The sequence below is a fragment of the Perca fluviatilis genome, chromosome 6 (assembly GCF_010015445.1).
Source record: "Perca fluviatilis chromosome 6, GENO_Pfluv_1.0, whole genome shotgun sequence".
NCBI lineage: Eukaryota > Metazoa > Chordata > Actinopteri > Perciformes > Percidae > Perca > Perca fluviatilis.
This window is the reverse complement of record NC_053117.1, coordinates 11,294,608-11,319,056: the sequence shown is the minus strand read 5'-3', so window position 1 is coordinate 11,319,056 and position 24,449 is coordinate 11,294,608. Positions and strand designations below refer to the sequence as shown.

The window sequence follows — 24,449 nt, the reverse complement described above, 5'->3', positions numbered from 1 at the left end:
TCGAGATAACTCTGTTATGATTTGATACTATAAATAAAATTGAATTGAATAATCACGTTTTTCTGGAGGGACTGGTTAAAGGTGTAGTTAAAATACAGTTTAGTTTTGGGACCTAATAATAATCCTTATAAAAACAATAGGTTCCTCACACTTTCAGTGCACCGTTGGATAATCTTTACAATGTTAGGTTATGTTTTAGGAAATGTAGGATGTCACTACATGTGGGTAAAAAGGAACACAAAGATATAACTGAAATAGTTTGTGTGCGTGTGTTTAGGAGGGTGCCAGTCAGCTGCCAGCCTATAGACGATGATGATGTAGACGTGGCTTGTGAAAGACGAAGGGTGTTGCAAGGAGACGCTGACAACGACATGCTGAAGATCGAGAACCTTACAAAGGTTTACACAGTCAGCCCATCAACATTTAGCAAATCTCTAGAAGCTATAGCAATGTGTCTAGCTATGCAAAGAGAGTAAATTAACATACCGGTTAAAACAACCATCATACATGTGAAATATCCATGATTTGTAGTTAAGGTTTTTTAACTTACTAAAATGCTTGTATGGTTTGAATATTTGCATGTGTTTAGGTGTATAAATGCAGGAAGATGGGTCATATCCTGGCAGTGGACCGGCTGTGTCTTGGTGTCCGGCCTGGTGAGTGTTTCGGACTGCTAGGAGTAAATGGAGCCGGAAAGACTACCACCTTCAAGATGCTAACTGGAGATGAGTGCACCACTGGAGGAGAGGCCTTCATCGATGGAAACAGGTCAGTGCCAGAAAAATATTATATGTATTCTTTATTATTTAGCAGCAAAGCAAGATTTGTGACTGTATCTTGCACAGATGTAGGGCCAGGGCTGTTGCTCGGACCGTACCCATTTTCGAACTTGGCCTTCATTTTGATCTCAACTACACACCTGTGAAGTTTCTTGGCGGTTGCTATGCAATCACAGTGACAAAAATGCTGGAAAACAAATCGCAGCAGCGGCTGGTAAACATCAGTTAGAAAAAGCACACTTTATGATCAAATGTATGTGGATACCCTTTTATTTATATGGATATCTCTTTATTATGGTTTTTACCTAATGACTCGGTTTCTGTCAGGAGGGGGCTCAGACAGATCACTAACTACACACCCCCTTCCATCAACGACCGGAGCCTGCCTAACGACTAAGGGGCCATCCACACGGAAACGTTTTTTTGTGCAAACGCACATATGTTGCATTGTTTGGGCTGACCGTCCAAACAAATCCTGTAAACGCACTGCCTGAAAACGCACTTTTTTGAAACCTGGTCTCAGGGTGAAAAAATCCGAAAACGGCTCTCGTTTGGCTTTGTTTGGACGGTGAATACGAATCCGTATCGATGATGTCATCGCCACACCCCTCTTTTACACCCTCTCTTACCCACAGCCGCTGACGCACACAACTGCGGTGAAGCTAAGCGAGCATATCCCATCTCCATGGTCAAACCAGCTCACTTCATCTAAATACTTTGTCTCTGCTCCCTGACCCTTCCCTCTGGATTCTACACAAGATATATTGCTAACGTTATGTAGCTAACGTTAAACATCGCTAAAGTACCTGACCGCTTCAGCAGCAAAGTAACGTTAACGTTAGCTGCTATGGCTATCTTGCTTGAAGTGGAAGTAGACAATTTATCAACTAGCTAGCTACTCTGTCTGCTTATCAACTCCTTGAACGGATTATAGTAACTTTTACCACGGCTTATTGTAGAAAGGCTACTGCAAGAAAAACGTATAGATTATCAAAGACATAATTCATGGATTCATTGATGTTTGTTTGACTGCCGATGTTAGAGCTAGCTAACGTTAGCGCGCTAACGTTAGCTCGCTGCTAGCGCACTGCTATCATGCAAAATAAAAAGCAATCCAACATCACATTATAAAATGTAAACAAAGACACGTTTTCTTGCGGCGGCCTTTATAAAATGAGCACTGGTGAAAGTTATTATAGTCCCCGGATGTATTAAGAGAACGTTATAATCAAAGCCGGTCTACGGAAAGCCGTTCCACTCACTATTCAGCCCCATTGTACCGTATTTGGTTGCAGTTCCACTGGGGGCTAAATTTGTCTCTTTCGCCCGATTGTCGTTGAGAAACCTCAGATTTGATTGTAGTTTTTGCAAGTTCAACATGGGTTATAGGTCGAAAGTTGAATGAACGAGTACCTATGGCTTTTGATTTCTTACATGGTGAGGCGTTGTAGCCCATAACACGCTAGCATTCTGCTAATGAATGCTGATTGGTCAGTGAACGACTGATTACGATTGGAGATCCAGCTTGACGGCATCCGAAGCAGAGCCTGAATGTCAGAGTGAATATTTCGGCGTGGTCTTTAAAACATTAGCAAACCTCTTTCTAGCATTTGTATTGACAGGGAGAGCCGAACCTGTTAGCTGTGTTGTCGATGCCTCGATAGAACAAAGGAAGCGACTCAGAGCTTGCCGTAAAGCAGTATCTCTGGCCGTATATGTGTATGACGTCATTGACATTTTAAAAGGCTTTTTAGAACAAAAAAGCCACTTTAAAAAAATCAAACACCCAGCAGTGTGTATTTTCTTAGCCTCCCCTTTCGAATGCAACATTCAAATTACTAGACAAAATGTTATCCTGAGAAAAGTGGATTTTGAGGGGTATAGCTCCATAGAGTCCCATTCATTCTGCACTGGCCTGTGAGCGCCCCCAATATGGAACTCTGGTGGAACTGCAACCAGTTCAGAAGCCGGAAGTAACGAGGGAACTTCTTCCTATATTAGAAATTCTTTGTTATAATCTAGTCATGTTATGATGGGAAGTGGAAGTGACTATGCTCTTCTTCTCCGTTTTTTGGTGAATTTCTGTATCAAAAACAGCACCGCCTATAGGACTGGAATATGAAGTAGCATGTTGAGTCATTTACAAATGGATTCGTTTGGACGCAACTATTCTTGAAACGAATCCAGGGAAGACGGGTAAAAAAAAGATCGTTTTGGTACGTGTAGACTTGGCCTTAAACACCTTCTACCGTCGTTTTTGAAAGACCATACAGTTCTGTCGCCACACCTCCCCCACCCCAGTAGGTGTTGGAGCCACGTCACGTCATTTGAGCGCCTTGTTCTGGCTCACCTCAAAACCCTCACCCCTCACCAACCCACTCCTGGACCCCCTGCAGTTTGCCTATAGAGCCAACGGGTCTGTAGTCGACGCAGTCATTTCATCCTCTGACCCATTGACCACCAGGACCTCAAGTGGGAGCTGAACATTAGCTCCTTCATCAAAAAAGCCCAGAAAAGGATGTACTTCCAGTAGTAATGGGCGATAGAAACGATATGCAATAAAAAGTGATCTAAAATTGGCCTATGATAGAGATTTTAATTATATTGCACTAGATAATGCATGTTGATGACGCAATCTACCCGCGAAATTTAGAGCCACAAGCTGCAACCGGCTGCAAGGCATCATCGTCATCTTGAGTAAACATGGATGAAAGCGAAACGGAGGAGCTGGTGAAAAAGACAGGTGCAACATCCATTATTTGGACTTGGTTCGGATTTAAGCCGTCCGACGAAGCAGCAAACTATACTCTGTAGAGTGTGTGGAGCAACAGTTCCGGCTAAGAGAGGTAACACGAATAATCTGTTCTACCACCTCAAAACAAAACATGTCACTGAATACCAGCATTGAGGCCACGAAACGATTGCCAATATCCCTATGACTATAGGGATATTGAGAAATCCTTTGTCCACCTGTGTGTGTGTGTGTGTGTGTGTGTGTGTGTGTAGTATCCTGAAGGACCTTTTACGTGTGCAGCAGAGTATCGGCTACTGTCCCCAGTTTGACGCTCTGTTTGATGACCTGACAGCCAGGGAACATCTGGAGCTTTATACTCGCCTCCGTGGCATTCCCTGGAAAGACCAGGAAAGGGTGGGTCACACACACACACACACACACACACACACACACACACACACACACACACACACGTGTCTTTCTACATTTATGAGGCGCATCACAGACTGAAATTACCCCTTTACCCCCCTCTAGGTGGTGAAGTGGGCATTAGAAAAACTGGAATTGTCAAAGTATGCAGACAAGCCTGCTGGAACTTACAGTGGAGGAAACAAACGCAAGCTTTCCACTGCCATCGCTCTGATTGGATATCCCTCACTCATCTTCCTTGTAAGAAGTTTTGAATGTGCTGCACGAGTAAACTCTGACTTAGCATTTATACAAAAACTAAATGTAAAACGAGAAATAGTTTAATGTCACAAAATGTTTCTAATAGAGGATGAACACAAGAGGGCTGTAATGACTCTCAACACAGTATCTCCCGTTGTACACTGTCTAGTGTAGTAACACATAGCAGTACTAAATCCACAACAAAACTGCATATTGACTACTGGGGCTAAATCCATGGCATAAAGCATAATTCTGGTTTATTAGGGGCCGAGCAGCAAAAGATGAGTCATGGTAACTTCTTCACAAAAAAAGCAGAATATCGACCAGTCTGATGTGTGTAAGGGTCTGTATGTGCGCAAAAGCACTGAGCTGATGCGGCACTTCAGAGGCTTCGGATATCCATATACCATATCAGTCCAGCCGAGTTTAGATGCTGCTGGGATTTAATAAAATGAAGCAGAAACTTTTTTATCCAATATAAAGCAGCTTTGCACAGCAAATACTGAATTGCCTTCAATGTAGACTGATTTACTAACTTTTGTTATGTTAAGTTATTTTCTGTGCCGATTTTGGTTGAAGAGTGTTTATTGAAATAAATTATTTATATTTTAAGCATTAGTCCGTTGTTGCAGCACGTCTGCAGCAACGGTGCCTGATAAACCAGCTTATGGCGCTTACAAAAATAAATGGATTTATGGGTTGTTGTACACTCCGAACTTCAATATAGTAGGCAATAATAACCGCTGGCAGGATGTGTTGCGCCTGACTGTTCTGCGCTTAAGCAGTGCAAAGGCTCCTGGGACTGTGTGTGTGTTCTGAACTGTTCCTGTCGTAGTTGACGTGTTTTAATAATGTTTTGTTAATGCTTTTTGGTGTGCACTTATGTTATCTGGGTTTTAGTTTTGTGTGGTTCATTTAGTGTTCATGTTTATCTATTGTACATTTATTGGTGTTAACATGACTGAGACTCTGGTGGGGATTGATGGCCTCTGGAGCAGTGAGTCGGTGTATATTACCGAATAAATAGCTTGGAAAGTGGTAACATTGTTTCCGAAATATATATATATATATATATATATATATATATATATATATATATATATATATATATATATATATATATATACACACAGTATCACTACCAGTCAAAGGTTTGGGGTCACTTAGAAATTTCCATTTCACTCCATTATAGACAGAATACCAGCTGAGATCAGTTGCATTGTTTTTTTAAACAGGGCAGCAGTTTTCAGATTACATTATGTGCTTACATAATTGCAAACGGGTTCTCGACTGTTGTAGAAAGAAGTGGCTGATCTTTAATGCAATATCTACATTGCCCATGTGAAGGAACATTCTGTTTACTAATCTGATATCATTTTAAAAGGATAACTGAGAAAACATTGGAGAACCCTTTTGCAATTATGTAAGCACATAATGTAATCTGAAAAAAAACAATGCAACTGATCTCAGCTGGTATTCTATCTGTAATGGAGTGGAATGGAAATTTCTAAGTGACCCCAATATATATATATATATATATATATATATATATATATATATATATACATATATATATATATACATACACACAGTACAGGCCAAAAGTTTGGACACACTTCCTCATTCAATGCGTTTCCTTTATTTTCATGACTATTTACATTGTAGATTCTCACTGAAGGCATCAAAACTATGAATGAACACATATGGAATTATGTACTTAACAAAAAAGTGTGAAATAACTGAAAACATGTCTTATATTTTAGATTCCTCAAAGTAGCCACCCTTGGCTCTGATTACTGCTTTGCACACTCTTGGCATTCTCTTGATGAGCTTCAACTTCGAGTCTTGAAGGAGTTCCCAGATATGCTTAGCACTTGTTGGCCCTTTTGCCTTCACTCTGCGGTCCAGCTCACCCCAAACCATCTCGATTGGGTTCAGGTCCAGTGACTGTGGAGGCCAGGTCATCTGGTGCAGCACTCCATCACTCTCTTTCTTGGTCAAACAGCCCTTACACAGCCTGGAGTTTGGGGTCATTGTCCTGTTGAAAAAGAAATGATGGTCCAACTAAACGCAAACCGGATGGGATGGCATGTTGCTGCAGGATGCTGTGGTAGCCATGCTGGTTCAGTATGCCTTCAATTTTGAATAAATCCCCAACAGTGTCACCAGCAAAGCACCCCCACACCATCACACCTCCTCCTCCATGCTTCACGGTGGGAACCAGGCATGTAGAATCCATCCATTCACCTTTTCTGCGTTGCACAAAGACACGGCGGTTGGAACCAAAGATCTCAAATTTGGACTCATCAGACCAAAGCACAGATTTCCACTGGTCTAATGTCCATTCCTTGTGTTTCTTGGCCCAAACAAATCTCTTCTGCTTGTTGCCTCTCCTTAGCAGTGGTTTCCTAGCAGCTACTTGACCATGAAGGCCTGATTCGCGCAGTCTCCTCTTAATAGTTGTTCTAGAGATGTGTCTGCTGCTAGAACTCTGTGTGGCATTCATCTGGTCCCTAATCTGAGCTGCTGTTAACTTGTGATTTCTGAGGCTGGTGACTCGGATGAACTTATCCTCAGCAGGATTATTTTTATTAATAAAGGGAAAAAATTCCACTAATTAACCCTGACAAAGCACACCTGTGAAGTGAAAACCATTTCAGGTGACTACCTCATGAAGCTCATTGAGGTTGCAGCGCTATCAAAAAAAGCAAAGGGTGACTACTTTGAAGAATCTAAAATATAAGACATGTTTTCAGTTATTTCACACTTTTTTGTTAAGTACATAATTCCATATGTGTTCATTCATAGTTTTGATGCCTTCAGTGAGAATCTACAATGTAAATAGTCATGAAAATAAAGAAACACATTGAATGAGAAGGTGTGTCCAAACTTTTGGCCTGTACTGTATATATATATATATATATATATATATATATATATATATATATATATATATATATATATATATATATATATATATATACAGTAATGTGCAAAAGTCTTAGGCAGGTGTGGAAAAAATGCTGTAAACTAAGAATGCTTTCAAAAATATAAATTGATTAGATTAGATAGATTGTTTATTTTTATAAACATACAGCCAAGGTCATTAAGAACTATCTTCAGTGTAAAGAAGAACAAGAAGTCCTGGAAGTGATGGCATGGCCCCCACAGCCCTGATCTCAGCATCATCGAGTCTGTCTGGGATAACATGAAGAGACAGAAGGATTTGAGGATGCCTACATCCACAGAAGATCTGTGTTAGTTCTCCAAGATGTTTGGAACAACCTACCAGCCGAGTTCCTTCAAAAAGTGTACCTAGAAGAATTGATGCTGTCTTGAAGGCAAAGGATGGTCACACCAAATATTGATTTGATTTAGATTTCTCTTCTGTTCATTCACTGCATTTTGTTAATTGATGAAAATAAGCTATTAACACTTCCGTTTTTGAAAGCATTCTTAGTTTACAGCATTTTTTCATACCTGCCTAAAACTTTAGCATAGTACTGTGTGTGTATATATATATATATATATATATATATATATATATATATATACACACACACACACACACTACCGGTCAAAAGTTTTAGAACACCCCAATTTTTCCAGGTTTTTATTGAAATTCATGCAGTTCAATGTCTTATTGTACTCTGAAATGAAAGAATAGAACAAATGAACAATTTAAGTTAAAAAAGAAATCATGGAACCAATTTATAAACCAAAATGTATTCTAAATTTTTGACTCCTCAAAGTAGCCCCCTTTGGCAGATATAACAGCTGAACACACTCCTGGCATTCTTTCTACAATGGAAATCAAATATTCTTCAGAAAGTTCTTCCCAACTCTGTTGCAGAAGTTCCCATAAATGTGTGGCACTTGTAGGTTGCTTTGCTTTCACTTTTCTGTCCAGTTCATCCCAAACCAGCTCAATGGGGTTTAAGTCTGGTGACTGTGCTGGCCACTCCATGTTTTTAAACTTACCATCTTGTTCTTTTTTCCTAAGGTAGTTCTGGCATAGCTTGGACTTATGTTTTGGGTCATTATCTTGCTGTAGGATGAACCCCTGACCAACTAGGCGCATACCAGAGGGTACTGCATGGCGCTGCAAAATGCTGTGGTAGCCATTTTGGTTCAGGGTGCCTTTCACTCTGTACAAATCACCGACCCTGGATCTAGCAAAACAGCCCCAGACCATCACGCTTCCTCCTCAATGTTTGACAGTTGATGTCACACACTGAGGAACCATCCTTTCGCCTACTCGACGACGTACAAAAATCCTGCGTGATGAACCGAAGATTTCTTCCATAACACCTTCTTCCAGTCTTCAGTAGTCTATTGACAATGTTTCTTGGCCCAGGCAAGCCTCTTTTTCTTATTCTGACGTCTTAGCAATGGCTTTCTTGCTGCAACTCAACCTATGAAACCTGCAGCTCGAAGTCTTCTCTTTACAGTTGAAACTGAGACTTGCTTATTACGACCACTAATGAAGCTCAGCGCAAATTCTTTCAGGAAGACGTCATTACCCCAGTCACTACTCCATTCTTAAATCAAATCAGCTGTTCAAGAAGTGACGTGTCAGTTAAACCAATCAGACTCGACCACGAGATTCAAGGGCCAATCACAGCCTTACAACTCTGCTTTAAATCTGTTCTCTCCTTGTGCTGTCAGCTGTCGTTTCAGGCAAAGCGCTCGTCCCTCCTCCTCCCCTGCCTCCTCCGGTAGTTGTGTTTCTCCCGGCTGACCGCTCCGTTGCCTCTTCGGTCCAGTCTCTGGTCTCTTCAACGCCGCCACCAGTGTCTGGACTCCATCGGGGGTTATGTTCCTATTCCCTACCCCTTTAAGAAGATTAATTCGATGGAGTCCAATCTCCAAAAGACTTTGTACATTCAATATCATACAGTTGTACAATAAATATTTTTGCATATCTGCAAACGAAGTCTCTCCTGATTGAATTAAGCTGTGCTTGAAGCTGTTGTCCTGTGAGCCGCCTATCACGCAAGCTGTTGACTCTCAGAAACTTGTCTTCTGATTCTGTTGTGGCTTTGGGTCTGCCAGACCTCTTCCTGTCAGAGTTTCCCCCAGTTTCTAAGTGCCTTTTGATGGTGAAGAATACTGTACTCACTGACACCTTGACTTTCTTCGCAATTTCTCTGTAGGAAAGACCAACATTCTTAAGTGTTATGATGGTCTGTCTCTCTTCCATTGTTAATTGCCTTTTTCCCGCCATTTTTATAGCAACACACTACTTTCTGCAGTACAATACTATTCAAATAATGCTCACGAGGGTATGGTACCACAGTGTGTTCCAACCAGTGATGCCACGTAACGCGTTACTTGTAACGCATTACTCTAATCTGACCACTTTTTTCAGTAACGAGTAATCTAACGCGTTACTATTTCCAAACCAGTAATCAGATTAAAGTTACTTATCCAAGTCACTGTGCGTTACTATTTTTGTCATTTTCCTTAGTAGAAATATATATTTTTGCTTTCTTCTTGTGTCTCGGGGAGTGAAGTCACGTATGCGACAAGTCACGTTTTCAGCATGAGGACAGGTCACGTGTACCCCGCGACAAAAACGTAAACAACAATGGAGGGAGGAGAGAGATGCGCGTTTTCTAGCTGGAAATACAGTCACTATTTTGAGTTTGTGTCAGCTAAAGACGGCAATATTAAGGTCCGTTGTACACTGTGCTGGTGGCGACAAAGTGCTATCTAGCTACAAAAAAACTACTACAAATTTGAAGAAACATTTGGAGTCGCAGCACTGCAGTCAAACTTACAGAGCAAGTCCCACCAGGTGGTGCGAAGCAGAGAGCAGGAGATCCCCCACCACCCAAACAACAAAAGCTGGACTTTGGTGCAAAACCAGTAAGTGGGGGAGAGTTGAAGAAGTTGGTCGGGCAGTATGTTGTTGCGGAAATGCTGCCCTTAAACACGGTTGACTTGCTCTCTTTCGTGCCATAATAAACAAGATCCCGACTACTGGCAATGCCGAGCTGCCTCACAGTAAACCGGTTGTCATTTTTATGTTGAGGCTGTGGGGGTGTTGTCGGCAGTTGCTGAATGTAACTAATAAAGTAACTTGTAATCTAACTTCGTTACTTTTAAAATCAAGTAATCTGTAAAGTAACTAAATTACTTTTAAAATCAAGTAATCTGTAAAGTAACTAAGTTACTTTTTCAAAGTAACTGTGGCAACACTGATTCCAAAAATACTTTTATACAAACAGAGGGGTTTGTAAGTAATCCAGACAAGTTGGAACACCTGTGGGAATTAGTAGCACCAAATTTCAAAGCTTGATCAACCTCCATTGCTGCAGAACAGCTTTACGTTGTTAACCCATTTCTTGTTTCCCTGAAAAAGGCTTTTTTGTAAAATACTGAAATGTACATTATTTTTCAGTTTTGGGTAACTTTACTTTTTTTTTTTTTTTACCTCAGGCAGTTCACCACTTACCTTTGTACCATTTCAAGCTATTCATTGGACTTGAACTGCTAAAATTTCAATTAAAAAAAAATAAAAATTGGGGTATTCTAAAACTTTTGACCGGTAGTGTATATAAAATCAGCGAGGAGGAATCATTGTCCAATACGTACCTACCTTTTCCCATTTGGGTCTCACCAAATGTTTTTTTTTTTGCTTTTGCTATTGTGTTTTGTTAAATCTTGTTTTGTTTTGTGAAATGTTGTTTTGGCAAATGTTTAAAGGTGCCCTGCCATAAAAAATCGTTTTTACTTGCATTTTGTGAAATATGTTAGGGTCATATGTGTTTGTATTATGTTTTGAATGTGAAAATGAAATGCTACCTCCTTTGTCAGCTCTAGCCACTGAAAAGAAATAAGCAGAGAAATCAGGCCAATTACAAAAGCTGTCTTACATCATATTGCCTGAGCTCATTACTATTCATTAGCTCGCCCAGTTGGGCTGGGTAAAGGATTCTGACAGCCAGGCTCTCATTGGCTAGCTGTTAGCCAATCAGATTCAAACAGCTTAGCTTGTTGAATATTAATGAGAACTGGCAGAAATCGAGCTGAGTCTTCCTGCAGGCTTTCTATACCACGCTAGAATGACTTGAAACAAGGTAACCAAGGCATATATTCCACAAAAAATGTTACAAAGTCCATGGTAGAACTTCAGACATTACCACAAAGTAATGAAATACATGTGGCAGGGCACCTTTAAGTGTTTTGTGAAATGCTAAGTGTTTTGTGAAATGTTGAAGTTTTTTGTGAAATGTTTTGTTTTGTGAATGTCATATTTTTCTCCATAATCTCTTGACTATAGAAGAAATTCGATGAGTATAACTACACAATGATTATTGCTTTCATTATATTTCATATCACACGACATCTGTTCTCTCTAACTTTTGCCAGCAAAAAGTAAATGGTGTCATCACCGCAGTAGTGTCACATAACCGGCAGTTGTGCGGTGATGCTGTTATTGTCACAGCCCTAATGAGTCTGATTTCATTATATTATAATGTTTGCATGGAACATAAGTAACTTGGTCAAAAAACAAGCATCAGCCAGCGGTTTGACAGTCACTGTCATATCATTATATGACCGTGATTGTCAGCCCCCAATAGTGTGTCCCTCTACATAGTCTGGCTGTCTGTAGTCTTCTATCAGTATCAGGTGTTTTGTGCAGAGTGAGCAGTAGGGGTTTTGCCTAAAACAGCCCTGGATGGACTCAAGAACACAACATTGTACTTACCGAGATGAAAAAGGTAGTCTGACAGGTCAAGAAACAGTAGTAGTCAGATGAACAAACAGGTTGGAAATAGACCAACAGTTTTCCTGTGCAATAAGTGATTATCACCACCATTTTAGGTGCGCTCACTTTTTCTAGTAGACTGGGTATTGTAAAACAGGAAACTTTATTTTTTTATTGATTCCCAGATTTCAGCTATTACTTTTGTAAGTATAGTGATAAGTGACAGAAAATGATGGACAAACAGGAATGATCCTTTAATGTATATTAATTTGGGGAATTGATTCTGGAAAGCATTTGTCAATTTCATTTGTTCATGGTGGAAGGAAAACAGTAACTATTTTTAGCTATACCTCATAAGCTTCTGAACTGTATTTTGTGGGGTTTTCCAGGATGAACCCACCACTGGCATGGACCCAAAGGCCCGCAGATTTCTCTGGAACTTAATCCTGGACGTTATAAAGACTGGACGCTCAGTAGTGCTGACATCACACAGGTGAGACACATCAGTCTTCACATTCAGTGGAATTCTGCTGGAGTACTTTTTACTGCTGTGGCTGATTTTCACTTCTTTTTCACCAGTATACTTAATATATTATTTCATTCTGGCCTCTGCAGCATGGAAGAGTGTGAGGCTTTGTGCACCAGATTGGGCATTATGGTCAACGGCAGGTTTAAATGTCTGGGCAGCATCCAACATCTCAAGAACAGGTCAGAGGAAAAAGATCCACATTCCTTTTGTGATTTATATGTGCTCTAATCTGCATCATTTTAAACAAGGTTTGATATTGATATTTGTCATTTTTTCTGGCAAATGGACTGCCTTTATATAGTGTCTAGTTATACTTGACCTTTTTATTATCTTCTTGAAAAATAACACAAACTTAAAAGACAATATTTATAATGTACAGTTTAAGATGACCTTTCATGAAAACACAAATATAAAATATTTGTTCAGGCACAAACTGTAGGTTTCTTTCATAATTAAATAATTTTTTCCATCTTATTTCATAGACTTTTATCCCTTTAAACGTAAATGCCCCTTGGATGGAATTTCCCCTATTATTCCTTTTCCAGTTGTGGATAAATTGACATTTTAAAGGGGTGATATAATGCAAAACTGATTTTACCTTGTCATAGTTGAATAATGACAGTTTAGTGGGTAACTAGGACATACATAAAACCTCTAAATCCCATTGACACCTCTTTTCTCTGCAAATCTCACTATTTGAAACTGCCTCTGAAAACGGGCGAATCTCAACGAGCCCCATAGTTGGCGTCAACTATTGCGGCTCCTCCTCATATGGCTCTAGTCTCTCTCTTTGTCACGCCCCAACATTTGCATAGGCTACACAACTGACCTGAGATCAGTCTTCTGAATCTAGGTCGTGCAGATCTCAGAAATTGTATACATTGTTCATCTGCTATTTTACCATTAAATTCACTTCTGAGACTTTTTTATGCGAGAAATCAACTAGAAGTCAAATATGGGCCGTTTTACGAAAATTGATGTCTAATTGCAAATTTTGTCCGACTGTGTGTCGCAGTTCAGAGGCCGGTGCTGCTGTGTTGCTGCCTCGCCGCCTGGCCTGCCTTCCTTCACAGACCCCGGCCTGCTGTGAGGTAGATGGAGCTCAGTCACGGCTGGCAACCCACAGCACTCCATACCCGCGTATTCAAGTCACCATTTTGGGCTAATGGACTACGAAACGCCGCTGCTCTGACAGAGCTCCAGGGCCTGCAACTCCCCTCTTCCTGCTAGCTAAATGCCCGGTGTATGTGAGTGAAAGCGCGGTCAGCGAGCTTGTTACGCCAGCAATCTCTTACCACAGGTTCCAGTTACTCTTTTAATGTGTGTAATTATAATGTGTTGAGTTATTTAAACAAAGGATTTGGGAAATAAACGCCGCTTGTCCGTGAGTCTCATTGATAGAGCCTGCGGCTGGATGGAGCTCTATCAATGAGAGCTAGCTAGCCTCCTCTTAGAATTCCTCTGGAATTCACAAAAATTCATTAACTTGAAATCGGACACCGTTGTTAGCTTTATAAAACATATAGTTAGATGTTGTATATGTGGCGTGACGAAATTCAAACTGTAAATATACTCGAATTACGACCAAAAATTAAGCTAACTAGCCGCAATCTGTACACATAGGATTGAAGGGACAGTCGCAGCTAACGAAACCCTTACAGTTCACAAATATTCATTAACTTGAAATCGGACATCGTTGTTAGCTTTATAAGACATTTAGTTAGATGTTGTATAAGTGGCGTGACGAAATTCAAACTGAATATATACTCGAATTACGACCAAAAATGAAGCTAACTAGCCGCAATCTGTACACATAGGATTGAAGGGACAGTCGCAGCTAACGAAACCCTTACAGTTCACAAATATTCATTAACTTGAAATCGGACATCGTTGTTAGCTTTATAAGACATTTAGTTAGATGTTGTATAAGTGGCGTGACGAAATTCAAACTGAATATATACTCGAATTACGACCAAAAATGAAGCTAACTAGCCGCAATCTGTACACATAGGATTGAAGGGACAGTCGCAGCTAACGAAACCCTTACAGTTCACAAATATTCATTAACTTGAAATCGGACACCGTTGTTAGCTTTATAAGACATTTAGGTATGTTGTATAGCTAAGTGGCGTGACATGTGTGTAACATGTGGTAAGAGATTGCTGGTGTAACAAGCTCTCTGACCGCGCTCTCACTCATTAACCACATTATCACACAACCATTAACCACATTATCACACAACGGGCCATTTAGCTAGCAGGAAGAGAGGAGTTGCAGGCCCTGGAGCTCTGTCAGGGCAGCGGCGTTTGGTAGCTAGTCCATTAGCCCAAACGGTGACTTTGCGCGGGTATGAGGTGCTGTGGGCTGCCAGCCGTGCCGGAGCTCAATCGAGCTCACAGCAGGCCGGGGTCTGTAGAGGAAGGCAGGCCGGGCGGCGAGGCAGCAACACAGGCAGCACCGGCCGCTGAACTCCGACACACAAACATTGCAATGTCTGGAATATGAGATTCTGTCGCGTCTCTAATGTGTGTGTATTGGGGATTCGCTCAACCAATCAACACGCGTCTCGAATGCGTGTGTATGGCGATTCGCTCAACCAATCAGCGCACGTCTCTACTTGTGTGTACGGCTCAACCAAGCAGCGCGCAACTTATCTAAATATTCATGACCATACCATATTTGGAAGAAAAGCTCTTGTTACAAATAGGGCCAAAACACAGGGATGCATAAGGGCCAATAAAATATCAACCAGGCCATTTTCATCCCAACTAATGTTACATACCCCATTAGAAGACCATAAGGAACAGTGTGAAATACCCTATATAATCATTCTATCACCCCTTTAAGGATTTCTATAACCACAATTTGGTTCCAAGTTTTAGAATATTTCTGTTGGTCTTCTACCAAGCAATACAAATTATACGTCAAAAATAAGAGGATTTACAATATTTGGACAAAAAGTAATACATATTTCAACCCACTTTACCGCCTGTGCAACAGCAGCCCCATTTTCTGGACACATGTCACAGTTTTACAGAAGTAGTATTGCATCATCACAAAATAATCTAATTAGGGTCTTCATTGGGTCAAAAGCTGACAGTTCACCACTCAACAACCATATTGGAGGCTCTATGGCGACTATACTCTTGATTTCTGGAGCTTCAATCTGAAGCTTTTCTTGGACCATGTAAATTCAAACATAAAAGATGATGTCCAAAACACCCAAAGGTTTTGACAGCTTTCAAATTTGATTCAATCTTCAGCAAATTCCACAAATGAAAATCTCTTGACTAAGCTGCACAAAAGTTTTGAAATTTTATTTTGATACTCACATTGGGGGTGGCAAAAAAAGTTTATATCTCATAATTGATTGCATGCTTCTTTGTGCTGAAATTAAGATGATGTGATCTATGGTCATGTCCCAGTGAGCAGGTTAAATTTGGTTTTCAAGTGGGCAGGTTTTATAAGTTTCATTTACAGGATTGTTCCGGAGGTTCCGCCGGATGTCCCTCATTTTCGGCCGGATGTCTCTCACCTTCCGGTTTCTTTGTGTTGGAATTCTAAACTCTGATCGATTTATGAGGACTATGGTTAACTGCTCCTCAGATCTCTGCAGGGTAAATCGAGACAGTTAGCTAGACTATCAGCGGAATCTGAGTTTTCTGTTGCACGACTTTTGAACGTACACGTTCCACCAAAACAAGTTCCTTCCTGAGGGTATATTGTAGAGGCATTGTTGCTCCATCTGGCGCTTAGCGCCGCCCAAGATGATTCTGTTTGCTTTAAAGATATGCCATTAACAAGAGCATGTTTTTCTCCTATCCCGGGAATGTTGAGTGGACTAGCCAGACCTTCCTCCGCAGCCTGTGGAGATCGGTCATTTGATTTATTTGCATTTTTACATCAACGCTAATGTTAGCTCCAACATAAACGCCACACGCCAGGGTATCGCTCCCTCATTTGGGTGAGAGATGTGACAGCAGAGAGTGGAGACTGCTTCTATGAAAAGAAAATACATATTGGCTGCTTTGCCTGGCCATTGGCAAACAATGCTTTACTTAATTTTGAGCTTGAATACACAGTTAGAGATCCAATAAATAACTTACTTTGTACCTAGTCAAAATATACTAGTGTTTGTGTGTTTTGAGTGTTGGGAGCTTGTCTTTCTCTGGCTCGCTCATCACACAATCTTTCCCACACTGGGCACTGGTTAGTTCCTTAAAATGTTAACGTCTTTTCATTAGTGCCACAGTTGAGGAAGGCTGTGTTGCATTAAATTGCCTTTTGTATTGTTATAAGTTTACATTTGGGCCACCACATAGGGGCATGTGCTTAAAAATATTAGTGTCTAACCCTTCATAGTTCAATCATTAATGCCAAAGGCAATTTGTTACAATGGCATTAATTTTTTTGCACATGCTTAGCCCATGCCAATACACTCAAAAGGTACATCAATGATGGGAAGGGGAATGAGCGGACTTGCATGCGAGGGGGAGTGCGCTGACAAGTGGGGCAACGTTGGCAGAAATTCCTCACCTCAGCCGTCATCCCAGGCCAATGCAACCGATCCCTAATTCGGGCTTCTGTATTCTGGGCTCCCAGCTTCCGGAGTCGAGTAGAGCGTGGACAGGTCGACCCTGAATGTGCACCTGACGGGTGGGAACCCGTGTTGTTTGGGAAGTGTGGAGCACAGCCAGCAAGCCATGTCCTGGCGGGGGGAGAACGAATGCCTGGATCTGTAGGCGTGGGCTCATCTTTTGGTTGTGGTGGCCCACGTGGTGTAGGTTGGTGAATTGTGGGGGAAGGACAAGGAGGGGGAATCCCTGTGTCACGTCCCTGGGACCTCATTGTTGTGGCACCTCATTCACTGGGACCATCACGCATCAGGGCATTGGTAGCAATTGCTCGTTCTGTGGCGTCAGCCATCTGAGCGTTGTTGTCAGCAGCAGCCAGACTCACAATACGGCGCTCTGACTTAGGCGAGTAGGACCAAGACTGATACTGCTGGGCTGCTGCTACTGGAGAGAGTCCAAGCCGGAGCAAAATTTCCTGTTTCAGGGTGTCATAGTTCCTTGCATTTGGCCAAGGCAGAGTCTGATAGGCTTGTTGCGCTTCACCCGTAAGGCAAGAATATCTGCCCAATTAGCACGAGGCCACCGGTCCCTGGCGGCATTCTGTTCAAAGGTGTAGAGATATGCTTCCACGTCATCATCTGCGGTGAGCTTTGTCAGGTGGGAGCGGGCGACATCATGAGCGGTCCACCGGGGTCTTGCATCCGCAGGAGTTGCTGAGTCAGGGCACCGAGGGCTGTTGTGACTTGCTACGATTCCCGCTGGCCGGGACGAGCGTCTGCAGGATAACTTGCATGGGGTCCCCCGCAGCTGCAGGACGGGAGGCTGTCTGTTGGGGTTGTGAAGCAGTTGGATCCATTCTTCTTATGCCCGCATTCTCCACCAGTGTGGCGGGACAAGAATGGACCAGAATCAAATTGCAGTAAACTTTGCTTTACTGCAACCAATGGTCAATTACGAAGTCTGTTACTCTATACTTTTTTTTTTTTTTTTTATTTAATTACATTTATATAGCGCTTTATCATAGACACTCAAAGCGCTTTTGGGGGAAGGGAGGGTGGGGACTGCTCTCTAACACCACTAATGTATAGCACCCACCTGGGTGATGCACGGCAGCCGTACAACGCCAGACCAGCTAGTTAGGGGGGAACATATTTTTAGTGGGAAACCGGAGAACCCGGAGAAAACCCACGCAGGGAGAACATGCAAACTCCACACAGAAACAGAAAGGCCTGGATTCGAACCCAGAACCTTCTTGCTGTGAGGCCACGGCACTAACCACTGGGCCACCGTGCTTGCTATACAATACTATACAAGCTCCTTTCAAAAACATTTCTGTGTTGATTACATGCATGGTTTACTTCAGTTGGTAAATATTTAAACTTTCCAGTGCATAAATTCTCGTAGACCTCTGTTGCAGTGTACACTGTATACAGTAATTCAGCCTGTGAAAAGCCCTGGTAGTCATTCATTATTTCTCTACTGTTGAATTGGAAGTAAAGGCATAAAATGCATCTAAAATATACCACCGTTGTTTAGTGTCTATTCCTGTCAAAATAGAAACAAAAGGTGTGTTGTGCCGATTACCTTGTGAACTTCTTGTTCTTTAAAAGTTGTATAATGTTTATATGTTGAAACAATGTGCCTGTGTTATAATTGTTTAAAATAACTGGAAATGAGAAAGTATGAATACTATATATACTATACTATAAAATAGACTATGTAAAATTGTGAATGTTTATATGATCATGTTCCAGGTTTGGGGATGGCTACATGATCACAGTGAGGACCAAGAGCAGCTCGAATCTGAAGGAGGTGGTTAGATTCTTCAACAGAAACTTCCCCGAGGCCGTACTAAAGGTATATAACTGTAAATCCACGGAGTACCAGAAAATGTATGAATATTTCCCCTCAGGTTGATCAAGGGAGTGCCTAGTGTTTTTTTCTTTTCTGATTACTACAGAGTCCAATAAGTCTTATTGGTTAAAAAACTGTGAAAGAACCAAGAAGTCCTGCTTACTGTCCATAACCTGTATTCACTTAATGACTATAAGGGATTAAATGTGTGCAGAATCTTTCGTTTTATAATGACAAGACATAGATGTAGAAACCCCCAAGTATTTTACCCTGCCCAAAATGTTTAAACATCCCCTTTTCACATGGTTTTAGTCCTCGAATGGGACTCCAAAAAAGCTTTGTATTTAACCCTTTTTAGGACATCCTCAGCTATCGGAGTCAGGTCTCAGACTTTAGATGAAAAGGCATCAGGTGTCACGTAAAACAGCATTAGAGCTCAGGAAAAACTGCCTCAAGCGTCAGGCGAAAAGGCATCAGGCCTCAGGATAAACAGCCTCGGCGTCAGGCGAAAAGGCCTCAGTTGTGTTTAAACGTGACACGCGGGACACGAAGGAAACATGACACGCGGGACACAATCTCCTGGGTGAAAGTCCTGTGTTTTACCCATCAACCACCGACCAACCTCCCTACGTGGATTTCGGCCTTTCATACTACTCGCTACGGCGTAAATTCACACACAATCGCAAGGTAATGTAAGTCAATGGAGGCCAAACGGCGTTGATAAACACGCTAAAAAGCGAGTATGCGTCATGATAACTGATTGGTTGGATATTTCAGCCTACATGTTTCAAATGTATTTTATATCTTGTATGTAGTGTACCACACAAGAAGGTTAGTCTGGGGACAACCTTCACCCACAGGAATGTGTAGAATCTATTATGAGTTTGGGTACAACTTTCACACAGAGGAATCGGAGCCAGGAATGTGGGAATCTATTAGGAGCATCGGCCATAAAAGGTGTAGTTTAAGAGTAAAACTTGTGTGCTGAAATAGATGTCTCATGCTGTGTAAGCACAAAAAGAGTTTAAAAGGTATTCACTATGATGTACATGTGGTTCATCCTTGGGCATACGTGTCTGTATGCTCATGGTTGTCCCAGTGTCATGAAAGTTTCTTCACTGTTTGAATAAAGCTGCACTTGATTTGTAATCATAGGACTGGTCGTCATCTCTGAGGTCTCCCTACATCATTTCTGAATCATCACCCGTTATCAATAACACGGCAATAATGGCATACGAATTGGCGTGTCATCATACGCCATTTCATGAGATCAGTCTGGTGGACACACCAACACCCATCAGTTGCAGCTTTTCACCTAGTAGCAGTGGCTGGATGGTGTTAAATGCACTGGAAAAAATAAAAGTGATTCTCACCAGGTGCAAATAAGCTCGCTGCAGCAGATAGATTGTCCACTCCCAGACGAGGCTGGTAGGAAAAATGTAGAGGGTCCTGAGAAGAACTCACTTGCGGCCTCAGGTAGGCCAAGACCAGCCTCTCCATCACCTTGGGAGCAGGTGGGGTGCTTGAAGTGTCTGTGGGGGGAGATGAAATGTGCTGTAGTGTTCGAGGTATTGGGATAGGTGGGCACACCACAGGGGAGTGAAGGGGGAGGTGTGGGAGCAAGGGAGGGAGGGGAGGAGGCAGTGTGGTGGGTTGAGGGTGTAGTAGAAGAGGCAGGTGATGGCTGTGAGCTAAACCTCTAAAGTAACTGTTCAGCTTGTTTGCTCTCTCACGGCTGCCTGGTGTCTTCTTCTACCCCCACGTGATGTCTTTCATCCCCATCCACACCTGGTGATGTTCTCACAGAATTTAATTAAAAGCAGTCCTGCAGTGCCTCCTCAGCCTCCTGAGTCCACCTCTTCACAGTCCTTATGTGGACAGGCTGCCGTTGGACAAGAGGAACTTACTTTGGATTCAGCAAGACAAGGTTGTGAGCCAATCTGCCGAGGGGAGGGCTGTGGCACTGTATGCATCCCTAGCATTTGCATACAGGATGTCCAGAGTTTTGTCCAGGATTGCACCACTGCAACCGCAGAAGCAGCGCAGGTCCACACAGCGCTATCAGCTGATCGCGTGTGTAAACAATAGGTCCTGCCGCTGCCCTCAGCATTACAGTTAAAAAACATCTCCATTACAAAACATGACCAACGTAAAAGAAACTTACATTGTAGTCTTGCAACGGTCTTGCTTAATACTGGACCAATTTCAAAGATTGTTGTTCTTACTTAGACACAAAAACATACTGTAGCGAGAAGTCCTCCACAACAGATAACAGGCTTTCTTCCTGTGGTTGCATGTTTAGCTGCTGTCACTCTGGCAGGGGAGGTGCCCACGCAGTGCTATTGATGGCCATTTAAAGTATTAAATGGCAGTCAATATCCGAGACAAGTCCCTCCCTAGCTTTGTGTTTTTACCGGAAATACGTAAATATGTGGAAACAAATGGCACTCTGGCTTCCATTTCACAAGCCCTTTAAACATTGCTCAGGGTACCCCCAGGATTCTTTAAGTTAAATTTAAGACTTATTAAGACCTTTTTAATACCACTTAGTATGAAATTTAATGCCAACTTCAAGGCCATATGATGAGAAAAGAATGATTTACCAAGTAATGTCCACCTGAATTTAATAAAACATTTTATTATAATACTCAACAATCATATTTAGTTAACAATAGCTTTATAACATAATAAAGTATTTGCATAGTTGCATTAATTCCTCTTATGCTATGAAACTTAAAAAAAAAAAAATAGGATGATAAAAAAATAAAACGTGTGCCTTGGCTAGATAAGATAAATATATAATGTAATGCCGTGAAATGTGCACATTGGCTGTGTTTCAAACATACCCTACAAAAGGTGGAGCACCGCCGACACCATCGTTGTCTCTTAAACATAACCATCTTTCCGTTGCTAGCTGATCAGGAACCTGCAGGCGGGTCTTCCAGCTCTGCCGTTTCATTAGCACTAGACTGACACGCCTGCCAACTGGTCCACATCTCTGGCCAGACCTTCAGACACTTGCCCATTCGGACGGACGAGCTAATGTTAGCTTGTTAGTAACACAGTGCGAGACATCTAGTTTTCTTTCCTGACAAGTGATTGATTTTCGCCCACGCTTGGATGTTTAGGCCAGAGCTTGCTCACCATGTCCATAGATTTATGATAAAACACCATGTTGCGCCATTGTTATTGTTATAGCCTACATCAATGTGTTGCGCACTCCGCGTCCGTGCACACTCCATGGTCAAGAGCGTAAAGAAAAACACAGATGTAAATAGTACTTGTACATCCAATTCACACAGAGTAAATTGTAAAGACACACACACCATTTATTTATGACGTTACGGTATATATTTTATCCTATGAAAGGACAATAAATTATTTATGACCTTTGTAAACAAAATGTAATACTTTGTGAACGAAATGTAAGCCTTTTAAGGCCTTATTTTTAGAATATTGAATTTTAGACTTTTTTTAAAGACTTAAGATCCTGCAGGAACCCTGATTGCTACAGTCTTTTAGAATCTGGTTTTTACTATTTTATTTGATTTATCTATGTATTTAATTTTTTTTGTACTTAACTACTTTCTTTTTAATAGATTTATTTCCTCTCAGAGGGAGGAGACTGCGAGAAACTAATTTCCTCGTTCATTCATTCAGTCTGTATCAGGCGCATTTTAATGCAGTTTGTTATCTGCATGAATAAAAAAACTTATTGGTTTATGTTAGGCAGATTATAAAACATTTTTTTTCTCAAACATGTCATGTCCTTTTGTCGACAATCCCGTTGATGAAACAGCTGTATTAATTCACAGAGAGTTTACGTTGGGAGATGATATTGAGTCCCGACTATGGATGTATTCTCATTTCCACATAACCGATTTCAATTCAATTTCAATTAAATTTTATTTATAGTATCAAATCCTAACACGAGTTATCTTGAGACACTTTACGTATAGAGTAGGTCGAGACCACACTCTATAATTTACAAAGCCCCAACAATTGCAGTCATTCCCTCAAGAGCAAGCAGTGCGACCAGTGCGACAGTGGCGAGGAAAAACTCCCTCTTGGGAAGAAACCTCGGACAGACCCAGGCTCTTGGTAGGCGGTGTCTGACGGTGCCGGTTGGGGATGCGATGAACAGTGGCTATAATAGTCACATTAATAATGGAACAGTGACTTCAAATGGTAGTCCTAGTAGTTCATGTCATATCAGTGCGCTGCAGGGCGTTACAGGATGTAGCGTGGCCCAGCAGAGCATGGATGGACGTAGCAGGAAGCAACAGGGTTTAGCGGGACGCAGGATGACATTGCAGGGCACCGCTGAGTTCAGCAGGGAGTGCAGCAGGACCACGGCGACAGCTGCAACCAGGATCTTGGTGCCAACGTTCTCCAAGGAAATACGCTGGGGGAAAAAACATAAGGACTCCGGGGAGTAAACTCCCCAGAAGCTAGGATTAATAACAAGCATTTCTGGAACGGGATGCACACAAATGGTAATAGAAAGGGAGAGGAGAGAGCAGCTCAGTGTGTCAAAGGAAGGAAGTCCCCCGGCAGTCTAGAACTATAACAGCGTAACTAAGAGAGACAAGTCATAAGGAGAGGTGGCCTGTTCGGGCTTGTTCGGGCTTTTTAAGAGGTATTTTTTATCACAGTCCATTAGATATGTAAATACCTTATCTGTCCTCATATCACTAACATCAACCATCATGGACAGGCTTTAACATCCAAGCAGATTCTTTGTGTCGCATTACGTTTTTTGCAAACAGCAGTTTTCTTTATAACAGTGTAGTGGATCCACTGTAGAGCCGTCAGAAAAGTGTGACTCGCTCTGAAACGTTTTTTAAATGTTTTTGTAGTGTTCCCTGGACACAAACCAGTGCGAGCCATTAAAAATAAATAAATGATTATACATTATACTTCTGTTAATGAGCATGGTGCTGCAGCCTCAGAATGGGATTAGTATAGTTTACTTTTTGCCCGCAGGATTGCACCTAAATGAAATTATAGGTGTAATACAATTCCAGTTTTCACCAGTAATATTAAAAGTTAACTGTGATTAAATATGAAATTAATACACTGTTAATGTGTACGCATTGACTCGAGCAGCAATTTTCTCCCACACCAATTCTCTCTCTTTTGTAGCACCGACCGCTGTCTTGCTTTTTTGTTCAAACTCGCTGTTTGTGCGCATGAGTATTTCCGCCGACCCGTTTGTGAATGAATGATTAATGAATGAAAGTTTTTATTCGGTTACTAAACATAAAACATAATATAAGTACAACAATTTCATTACAAACAAGGGTGGTAACCGAAAAGGTGTAGGCTGAAGCCATAGCTTATTACGCCTACCCTATTTACAAAACAACATCCACCCATCAGAAGTTAAACATAAACAATATACATGCATAAACATATGTATTCATACACACATACATATATACATACTATATATATTCTCATATGCATACACATATACAAGCACATATACATACAACATACCTATACAGTTTTACTTAGACAACCTTATATTTAAAAAAAATTTAAGTTTTAAACTGTTTTTTGAAATAATGTATGGAATTACTCCTCTTAA

The 24,449-nt window shown here is 41.4% G+C and overlaps 1 protein-coding gene across 8 annotated transcripts in view; it reads left to right on the top strand.

Moving 5' to 3' along the window:
- The window catches only part of abca2 (ATP-binding cassette, sub-family A (ABC1), member 2), a 280,330-nt gene that overhangs the window by 246,658 nt on the left and 9,223 nt on the right, over window positions 1-24,449 (top strand). For all 8 annotated transcript variants that reach the window (XM_039804281.1, XM_039804283.1, XM_039804279.1 and 5 more), the window contains 7 exons: window positions 278-398; window positions 590-768; window positions 3,786-3,927; window positions 4,048-4,182; window positions 12,289-12,392; window positions 12,515-12,607; window positions 18,757-18,859. In XM_039804281.1, the coding sequence (XP_039660215.1) occupies window positions 278-398; window positions 590-768; window positions 3,786-3,927; window positions 4,048-4,182; window positions 12,289-12,392; window positions 12,515-12,607; window positions 18,757-18,859 (877 nt within the window). The remainder of the gene's footprint in view (window positions 1-277; window positions 399-589; window positions 769-3,785; window positions 3,928-4,047; window positions 4,183-12,288; window positions 12,393-12,514; window positions 12,608-18,756; window positions 18,860-24,449) is intronic.